The sequence below is a fragment of the Brachypodium distachyon genome, chromosome 2, assembly GCF_000005505.3.
Source record: "Brachypodium distachyon strain Bd21 chromosome 2, Brachypodium_distachyon_v3.0, whole genome shotgun sequence".
Classification (NCBI taxonomy): domain Eukaryota; kingdom Viridiplantae; phylum Streptophyta; class Magnoliopsida; order Poales; family Poaceae; genus Brachypodium; species Brachypodium distachyon.
In genome coordinates, this window is record NC_016132.3 from 40,835,649 (window position 1) to 40,845,784 (window position 10,136).

Below are 10,136 nucleotides of genomic sequence, written 5' to 3' on the forward strand. Positions count from 1 at the left end.
TATAGGGCGCTAGAACCTAATTGTCAACGATGTACAGGAGCTGCCCATGTTTTCTCTCATTTCTGGCTCAACAAACCAAAATATCTCCTCTTCCTTCCATGTCTCTTCTCCCCTCGTCTCCCCTGCACGTGCCCAACCCTTCCTCCTTGCCTCCCCAGCCCGTGCCTGACGCCTACCCCCTAGCCTCCACCTCCAGCCTAACGCGTTGGCTCCGACCCGTCCAGTTCCAGGGAGCGTCGGTGTGGCCCCGTTCAAATCACATGCACCGCGGCTGGGATCCGGCAAGATTCGGGGTGCTTTGTTGGCCCCGATGATGGGATGAGGCAATAGGGTAGGCCCGACCTGATTTTAGTGAGCGATGACGATACCGACTGCTCAAGATCCAGCGGAGCGCTAGAATGCCTAGTGTCGACGTTGTGCTCCTCCTCCTCCTCCTCCTCCTCTTCCTCCTCCTTCCCTTCCTCCCGTGCATCCTCCTAGTCGACACACGCATTCGCCGGTCTCCAAGGACGGTGGTGCGGGGTAATTTCCAGCACCGATGTTAAGCAAGGGCAAAGACATGGTATAAATTACCAACCCTACCTTTTTCATCTTAGCGCCAAAAGTTATTTGCCCTATATATTGAAACGGATGTTCTAACCTAACACACTCGGCTCCTCCGCCTCCGAGCGCGCTTCCAAATAACCTAGCACGTGACCTGGTCACATGTGGCGCTATGGATCCGACGCTGAATCATCTCGCACATTTTCAGGGTGATGAAACTCAGCTAGCAAAGCTGCCTGCCCTAAAAGGGAAGCTGCAAGAGCAAAGCAGGCAAGCAGCTGCAGCAGCCAGGTTAGGTTGGGCCTCTATCTGGGCTGAAGCTCGTTTCAAACTCGACCATCGGCAAGACTCACCATAAAACGCGAGCGACCCGAGAAATTAGGTCAGAGAAGAGGAGAAGCGAAACCCTGCGCCTCCTCTTTCATCCCCTCGTCGCCGCCGCCGTCCGCCACACCTCTTCCCCTGTGCTGGCAAATCCGGCGCATATCCTAGCCGGAGACAAGGTATCGGACCAGATCTGCCGGCAGCAATGGCAGGAACCGCCGCCCCACGGTACGCGCCGGATGACCCGACGCTGCCGAAGCCGTGGCGCGGGCTGGTCGACGGCACCACCGGCTACCTCTACTACTGGAACCCGGACACCAACATCACCCAGTACGAGAAGCCCCTGCTCCCCGAAGATCAGCTGCCGCCGCCGCCGCCGCTTCCTCCTCCGCCTCCGCGCTCCCGCGGCCGCCGGGACCGTTCCCGCTCTCGTTCCCGCGACCGCCGGGACCGTTCCCGATCCCGATCCCGCTCCCGCACCCCGCCTCGCCGCGACCACAGGGACCGCGACCGCGACCGCCGGCGCCACGACGAACACAACTCCTCCAAGCAGGCGTCCTCCTACCACCAACTTCCTCCGGTCGTCCCTACCGCCGCACCCGACGATCCGTCCGCCGAGGCATACCGCCGTCGCCACGAGATCACCGTCATCGTAAGGATCTCCTACCTATCCTCCCGTTACCTCTTGCCCGTGCCCGTAGCATGTTCACTTACCTTGCACCTACTTTTTGGTTGGTCTGCTTGTTGCAGGGGGATAACGTGCCTGCTCCAATAACTGCGTTTGATTCTGGTGTCATCCCGTCCGATATACTCAAGGAGGTATGCATAAGCTTGGTGATGAATCATCACCCCCGGTCTAACACTAACCCAAACGGAGTTGAATGCAAAGGATTGAGGTGTCCCAGCTCGTCAAGCATGCTGGATCATGGAGATGCGCTCCAGCTGCACGCTTCTTTATCTTTATCTGTCTGATTGTGCTAAATCAGGGCCGCCTGCGAGGCAATTACTCATCTACATCTCTGTGGCAGATGCGATATTTGCTCCAAGGTGGAGCTAATGTCGCACCCTGCTTCGTGCGCCCTCTGCCAATCTATTATTTTGGCGGGCTGAGGGCCGGTATCGTTCATGGAGCTGCCAAGGGTGGGTGAACACCTGAGGCCGCTTGCTCCCTTCCAGGGGGGCTGCCCATGGTCTAAATGGCCACTCACGTCGGCTGATGCTGATTCATTGCTCTGCGTCCAATTCTTGGGAAAGGCTCCTCGCTTGGATCGCGGGCCTCTTCTGGGGCCTTCGGAGGTCTCACCCAGGCTGCCAGTGTCCAGATATAGGACCACTTGGCAGCTGCTGGAAGGGGCCCGAGGATGAACGATCCATGGCTGAGCGAGCCTATCTCCAGGGATTCTGTTAGAGCCTTTCTTACTTCACCTTGTGTCCAACACGTCTACGCTCTGTGGATGCATTTCATTTCGTACGACCTTAAATTGACTTCACGCATTTATTGTTTCTTTGTTTTTTACTAGTTAAAGAGGGAAATTTTAGCAGATGTAGGCAGAGCACATTTAACCATATTGCGTGCTTATTTGGTTTACCTTTGCCTTTTGTCTTCCCCTCGTTACCAGATACAACGTGCTGGATTCCCAAGTCCGACACCAATCCAAGCCCAGTCATGGCCAATTGCCCTGCAGAATCAAGATGTTGTAGCTATTGCAAAGACAGGATCTGGAAAAACTCTTGGTTATTTGCTTCCTGGATTTATGCATATTAAGCGTCTGCAGAACAGCACAAGGTCCGGCCCTACAGTGTTAGTTTTGGCGCCTACCAGAGAGCTTGCGACACAGATTTTGGAAGAAGCTGTGAAATTTGGCAGATCATCCAGAATTTCTAGCACGGTATATTTTCTATGCCTTGCTTCTTTCTGTATTATATATGTTTAGTGTCTGATAATTTATTCTTTGTATCCTTTTAGTGCCTTTACGGTGGCGCCCCTAAAGGTCCCCAGTTAAGAGATTTAGAAAGAGGGGTTGATGTTGTTGTTGCAACACCTGGAAGGCTGAACGACATTCTGGAAATGCGGAAGATAAGCCTAAAGCAGGTTTCATACCTTGTTCTAGATGAGGCTGACCGCATGTTGGACATGGGGTTTGAACCACAAATAAGAAAGATAGTGAAAGACATACCTTCTAGTCGGCAAACTCTTATGTACACTGCTACTTGGCCTAAGGAAGTCCGTAGAATAGCGGATGAGCTTCTTGTTCACCCTGTCCAAGTGACCATTGGAAGTGTTGATGAGCTTGTTGCTAATAAAGCTATTACTCAGGTACGTGACCTGCCTTCTACACTGCATTGATGATACTTGAAAGGATCCTTTTTGCCTTTCATGCAGTACACTGTCATTAAGCGGGAATGTTGTTCCGCTAAAACAAGTGTGAATGTTGTTCTGTTTTGTGCTTCTGTACAAATTTCCTAAATAAGGTTATGTCATAGAAGCTGTTCCTATTTTCTTACCCTCTTGTTTGCCAGCATGTGGAGGTGATCACTCCCTCAGAGAAGCTTCGACGTTTGGAGCAAATACTGCGATCCCATGATTCAGGTTCAAAGATACTAATATTCTGTACAACCAAGAGAATGTGTGACCAACTCTCAAGGACACTCAATAGGCATTTTGGAGCTGCTGCCATTCATGGTGACAAGTCCCAAAATGAAAGAGAGAAGGTTCTGAGTCAATTTCGATCTGGACGGTCTCCTATTTTGGTGGCAACAGACGTTGCGGCACGAGGGTTAGACATCAAAGATATCAGGTTATAGTTAATACTGTTTTTCATTCTATGTTGAGTTCTGTTTACTATGTCAGATTTTATGAAGATCTTTTTTTGGAAAGTACACGGCGGTGCTTCATATAATTATTGTACAAACACTCGTCCTAATTCTACCTATGGAGCAATTTGAATTGATCTCACATGGACACACTAAACTAGTTTCTCTCCAAAACCTACCCTTTTCTTCTGAGAGGGGCGTGCCAAATTTTGTCATGACCAAAAGTTTGGTCCTTGTTTGGATAGTTGCCAAACTATTTGTTGGCACGTCCATGCACCTTTGCCACTCTTGTTCATTTTTCTTGACAACTCTTTTGATGGAATAGGCTTGAGTTTAGATCATACATATCCTAAATATGGAAGTACAGTCTATAGTGCCTTGGCTGCTAAATATGTGGAGTGAAATCGTTCTATGTAATGTGCAGAGGCATATAAATGTACACACAACATTGAGAGAGCTGCCATTTGTTCTTTGAAGCTTCAGCATCTTTTTTATGGAAACTATTGACTCTCACAGCTTCAGATATCACATGTAATCTCACAATATCCTCATGTTTCTTGACGCAGGGTTGTGATCAACTATGACTTCCCCACTGGTGTTGAAGATTATGTTCACAGGATTGGCAGGACAGGCAGGGCTGGTGCCACTGGTTTGGCCTATACATTTTTATGTGATCAAGATGCAAAATATGCTGCTGATCTTATTAAAATTCTGGAAGGGGCAGATCAAGATGTTCCTCGTGAACTAATGGACATGGTTTCTCGGGGTGGGCGTGGTAGGAAGCGCAACAAATGGGCAACTCGCTCCGAAAGGGGTGGTGGTTCACGCTCTGAACTGGATTCATCAAGGTATAGTGGGAGATTAGAGAGCAGTCGCAGTGGCCGTGGAAAGGATGATTACAGTGGCCGTGGCAGGTATGTAATATGTTCCTTTCTTTCTGTGCCATATGTGTTATCATTTGCTCAATAACCTATGTTAATTAGCCATTTTCCTGGTTAGGCCTTTTGAAGGTTAAACAATCACAAGTTTTCTGCAATTGCTCGAAAAACCCAGGCCGAGTCTTGTTAGTTTTAAAAGAAGTGATTTAGATTAGGAGTAGTATTTATATCTGATCCATGTTTATTTTTGTTTCTGAGCCAAGTATTTGTCCTTACTGTGTGTCTCTGGTACTTACAGGCATGATTATGGTGGATCGGATGGACGATCGCGCAGGTCTGGTAGAGGTCGCAGCAGAAGCCGTAGCAGGAGTGATAGTGATAGACGCAGCCCAAGTCCTAAGAGGCGCCGCCATGACGGGCTGAAGAGTCGTAGCAGGACTAGAAGTAGGAGCCGAAGCAGGAGCAGAAGCAGAAGCAGGAGTTACACTAGGAACCGCCGTGCTAGCCGCAGCAGGAGTCGTAGCCCTGCTGCTAGACATCGGACTGAAAGAAGAGATGGTTCTGCAACTGCACGTCCTGACTCTGGGCACCGTGTGGAGCACAAAACCTCACCCAGAGTTCATCCCTCAAATGACCATACAAAGCACTCTGGCTCACCCAAAGTTCACCCTTCAAATGACCATACAAACCATTCTGACCAGAAAGATGACTATCACCTGGAGGATGGGAAGATGGGGAAGGTTGATCTTGATCGCTCCCCCAGTCCACAGGATGACAAGTCTGCTCCATATAGTCCTGTGTATAGCAAAGGCAAGGACTCAATGAGCCCTATTGGTCAGCCAGTGGTGGAAGCCAAAGCTGTTGAGGTCTCTCAGAAGCCTGATCCCGCATCACCACCTCATCGCAGCAAGAACAGAGATGATGAAGAGGAAGGCATTATAGATGAAGAGGGAGAGGAAGGTATGATAGCTGATGATGATCCTCGGGCAAGTGCAGCTGTGCAAAACGGTGGTGAGAAGTGATTGTGTTGTCAACTGGATAATCTGTAGCAGCTGGCATCTGCAGTGATGCTTGATGAAGTGCCCTCCCTATGTAGGTGTTGGAATTTGCAATCTACAAACAATCTGGTTTTAAGACTTTTTGTGATTGAATTGTTGTTTTGTTATAATATTGATCATGTCACATTTCAAGGTTGTATGCTGATAGCCATGCCATTTGTAAACCAGGGCCATTTATAAGCAAGGAGTTTCGGATGCAAGTCATGCAATGTTTACATGTCGAAGTAGATCCATGACTGTTTTCATCTAGTTCCTCTGTTGGATGCAGGATATTCATTCTGGCTCTGTGCTTTGTTGTCTTGTGCAGTCTTGTGTTGCTTTTGTGTTTTTATTGCAAAACAATTTGAGCTTCAATCATAAGGTTGAGAAGTCGGCACGGCCTAGTATTTTTTTTTAAATATAATAATCCTCCAGGTCCACACTGATGAATCTCCGAGTATTTCAGGTATTTGCTCCAACAGTTATGTGAGTCTCAAGCATACCAAAACACAAACGAGAATTGCATTTTATTGTAAAATACAGAAAACAATTGTGAGGATCCTCTTCATGGTAGATACAATGTTGTAACAAAGGAATGAAATTGTGGGGGCAAAATTGCGACATCGGTTGTACACAGACAGGAGCTGAGCTCACACAGACGTATCAGGCAATGAGCCCATCAGAATTACAGGATTGCTGTTTCTTGGTTTCCAAATTTTATCCGGCCTTGCTCTTGAAAGAATATCAGAAAAAAATCCTGAAGATGAAGAAAAAGACGGAGGCTGGATCAACTCAGTAGATGGCCTGTTTGAGCTGTCGTGCATAGCTTGTTCTAGTGCCACGATTTTCTTGCCTGTGCTGGTGGCACTCTTACCACAAGGGCAAGCACTAATCTTCCTGAAGCATTGCTTATGGAAGATTGACCCACACGAACCACATCTTGTAGCTTCGTCCTCCTAAAATTATCATAAACTAATTTCCTTAGTAATGAAGATGAAGCTGCTCAGAAATCAGAAATAAAAAACTTGGTAGCACACCTGAAAGGGAAATATAAGGGCTAGGGGGTCATCACAAGCTTGTCGAGCAGCACATGGAACACCAGTATCGTAGCACAGCAGGCATTGCTCGGTGATGTGCACAAGTATCCTATTTGATATGGTCTGCACCTTAACTGGAAGTACTGTTTCAAGCAAATAGATTTTGTATCAGTTAGCCAATGCAAGAAGCGGTTTGAGAGCATGGTTTCGAGTATCATCTACTGGCTTGGGACTAGTCCAATTTTCTAGTCATAAAAAGTCAGTCACAAATGAACAATAGCCACAGGGCCAGCATTCAAACCATATCTATAAGATGTTGTTAACATAAAAAGATATTCACAAATGAACAATAGCAGGTTTATAGAAGCCGAGGCTCCTTAAAACAGGGATTTCAGGATCCTAACTTTGGTAGTTCTAAACAAATTGCAATTTCTACTTTTAGTGGTGCAGTACTTCACTGATTAGTGATTGACAGACAACAAGTATCAAGAGCTGGGAAAGAAATATTAATACGGGACATATATACCATGCTCTTTCTTTCTTAATAGGCATTCTTTCAATGCAAAACAAAATTTAACCTCGATAGAGACAACTTACACACACATATTTTACAGTACCATAGATAAAGGCCTTCGGAATATAAGCATATAAATTTATGAACGGAACATACCTGCAAAAGCTCCCTTCGAGAGGTCCACAAGGTCACGGAGCGCAAAGAAGTCATTCCCATCAAGAAGGTACCTTCGAACTCCTAGCCCTCTAAATATGGAATTCCGGAAAGGACAATGGATACAAGGAATCATGGCTGCTATTTTCTTCCGGATACTCATGATATTAAGCAGAGCTGGCACTTTAGAAAATAGGAAAGGGTTGACAGCACTTACACAGAGCATAGGCTGAAAAATGATATAACCATTTAATAAGGCTGTTGTAAAGTATGCAAGTAAAAACATTATGTACTATGATAAGTTGCAGGTATTGTATGACATAAACAAGAACTAACAACCTGAAGAGAAGCTAGAGTTAAAGTATTACTACCTGGTCATAAATGGAGTCCAAATATGCTTTTGCTAACTGGGAGATTGGATATAAGGAAAAATCCCACTGGTGCAGAACTCTTGCCGGAAGAACTGCAGTATCATTGGTGTGACAAGAAGCACAAAATAACTGGCCAGTGTAAGCACAGAACCGCGGCTTGTTCCATCCAATAGTTTGTACAAGTTCTTGCAGTAATGTTCGTCCAGCATCCAAATGCCTATGGCATCCCGCACAATTGTAGTGCTGTAATTCCAACAACTGTCTAGTTGACTTCTGAGGCCTATTCTCCACAACAAGTGATATTGTCTTGCCCAGCGAGGTAGAATCTTTGTGCAAAGCTTGATTGCAGTCTGAATCTTTGGAATGTAAATCGCTGCTCAGCCTTTGCAAAGATCGCGGAATAAGCGTCTTTACGAAGCTATGTTCATAAGGGAGAGTCCCTGGTGACAAAAAGCTAACCAGAGGGGTGGGTGTTCCAAATGGATAATTAGAGATGAGCAAAGAACATAAGCAGTCTTGAATGAGACTACTTCTTTCATTGACAACATCCGGGGATGCATTCCCAAATATTTTACTGGCCTCTTTTTCAACATTTATCCATGTGGGTGGAAGACTCAATCCTTTCTCAGAAAAAAAGGCCTTAAGTTGTTGGTAAAGTGCATAAAATTCACGGTATCGACGCTCAATTTCCCATTCATTTTCGCCACTCCTCACTTTTAACAAATACACAGTGTACTCTTTGACCCCTACCATCCGCTCGCCAAACGAAACATCCCCTGTTTTTTGCTTCGCCCCCACAACCTCCACTGAATCAAAATTTGAAGGATAGTGAGGGTATGCAAAGGCATCATCTGTACCAGAAGTAGAGGCAGTGGTGCTGCCATCTCTGAAATGCTGATTCTGGTGAACGTTATTGACTCTGTTATCCATAAAAGACCCACTTTCATGGGGTTCCCCTGAATTGAGCAGAATCTGTTCCATCTCTTGAACCATATCATCAAATAAATCACTTCCATCAAGGTTATCCACCTATAGTTAGAATGAGAAATGTCACTCCAAGAATATAGCGAACATGTAGGTGCATGCAACAGTTTGATCAAGCAAGGCAAGAGCTTCTTTTTCATGTACAAGACCACTAAGAGACGATGATCTAGACCTGATACAAACAGTAGATTATCAACTATGAAATGGTGCATGGCTTATTAAGCATCTCCACCACTGTTAGTACTACTAGAGAGTCATCTACTTGTACAAAGTACAAACAAAGGCACACATTTTGGTCAGCTTATTTCAATGTATTACTTTTCAATTAAAGTGTGGTGTCATCCAGTCGAGAAATGGATGAAAATACTCCCGGCCACTGAGAAGACCAAGAACAGTTATCAAAATGGTCCTGGTCGATATATTCTTCATTTCCCTAGAAATAACTGCGTCCACCGGCAAGTGCAATGTTGCAGGAGAGGATAAGCAATACCAGGGATGCAACGCATTCAGTGCGTTCATACTCCCATGATCCCATCTACACAAGCACTTAACTTAGCTAACGCTAGCAAGCTACTCCGTCCTATATATCCCTAGTTCCATAATCCATACTAATCAAGCATGGCTGCATTCGAGAGATTGAAATTTGACCACCGTATAGTTCATATTCACATCCTTCTCAGCTAACTACCCACTCAAGAAAACACTTATTGGATGTCATATGCGAGGGAACCGACCTGGACGGGATCAGTGCGCGGCTGAAGAGACGGCGTACCAGAACCCAACTCCGGCCGCGCGAGAGCGGCGGCGGGAGGATCCAGTCGTAGCAGAGAAGGTGCCTGCGCTTGGTGGAGGCGGTTCAACTGGTGGATCTTGGGGAAGCTGGCGACGGGGTCGTCGAGGAGGAGGAGGTCCATGTGATAGTCCTGATCCCAGAAGTCGGAGGAGGGGCGGAGGGTTGCGAGGGAGCTGGGCGTCCCGAGCGCAGAGCTTGCGCTGCAGTATCTGTCATCCTCGGCGTCCGATCCGGCCGCCGAGGAGCCGCCCGACGAGGCGCCGCCGGTGGATCCCCGGGATGGCTCCATGCTGGATCCCACCGTAGTTGTCCTACTTAGGGATTGGTGGCGATTTTGTGGCGTCGTTCTCGGTGGAAGACAAGTAAGATTTGCACTAGGGTCCCTATGGTCGTGTCTATTTTCTTAATTAAATCAGCCTGACAGGTCGGGTTTTTTTTACAGCAGCCTACGACTGCAAATTATTCCGTAGATCGCAGTGTCCCCTTTGCACTACTGGAAGTCTGGAATAGAGGATAAATTCAACCGGCTGTTCGAGTGCAAGCTTGCTCAGGAGGTCTGGGACCGGCTTGATATGTCTGCATAGATTGCCGATGCTTGTGCAGTTGATCGGTCAGGTTCTCAAGTTCTGGAATTCCTTATGTGCTCCGTCTAGCGCCAGAATCAGTATGTCCAGAGCTTCACTAACTT

At 46.8% G+C, this 10,136-nt stretch overlaps 2 protein-coding genes across 4 annotated transcripts; one reads left to right on the forward strand and one right to left on the reverse strand.

Annotated features, from left to right (window-relative positions):
* The first annotated feature begins 883 nt into the window (after positions 1-883).
* On the forward strand, positions 884-5,841 carry LOC100822322 (DEAD-box ATP-dependent RNA helicase 40). Of its 3 annotated transcripts, none has more exons than XM_003566719.4 (7): positions 884-1,519; positions 1,618-1,686; positions 2,487-2,756; positions 2,834-3,184; positions 3,388-3,665; positions 4,248-4,595; positions 4,858-5,841. In XM_003566719.4, exons 1-7 carry the CDS (start codon positions 1,073-1,075, stop codon positions 5,579-5,581), a joined length of 2,487 nt encoding a protein of 828 aa, XP_003566767.1. In that variant the 5' UTR covers positions 884-1,072; the 3' UTR covers positions 5,582-5,841. The 3 variants fall into 3 exon arrangements, with proteins under 3 accessions (XP_003566767.1, XP_024314202.1, XP_014754819.1); XM_024458434.1 differs by having other exon boundaries at positions 1,439-1,519; positions 1,618-2,270; XM_014899333.2 differs by lacking the exon at positions 884-1,519 and adding an exon at positions 1,896-2,270 and having other exon boundaries at positions 1,672-1,686.
* Positions 5,842-6,096: 255 nt separating this feature from the next.
* LOC100824386 lies at positions 6,097-9,817 on the reverse strand. The gene is made up of 5 exons (XM_003569132.4): positions 9,390-9,817; positions 7,672-8,700; positions 7,304-7,529; positions 6,634-6,776; positions 6,097-6,552 (listed from the first exon to the last, which is right to left on the reverse strand). The coding sequence occupies exons 1-5, from the start codon at positions 9,735-9,737 to the stop codon at positions 6,247-6,249; spliced, it is 2,052 nt and encodes a 683-aa protein (XP_003569180.1). The 5' UTR covers positions 9,738-9,817; the 3' UTR covers positions 6,097-6,246.
* Between the last annotated feature and the right edge of the window lie 319 nt (positions 9,818-10,136).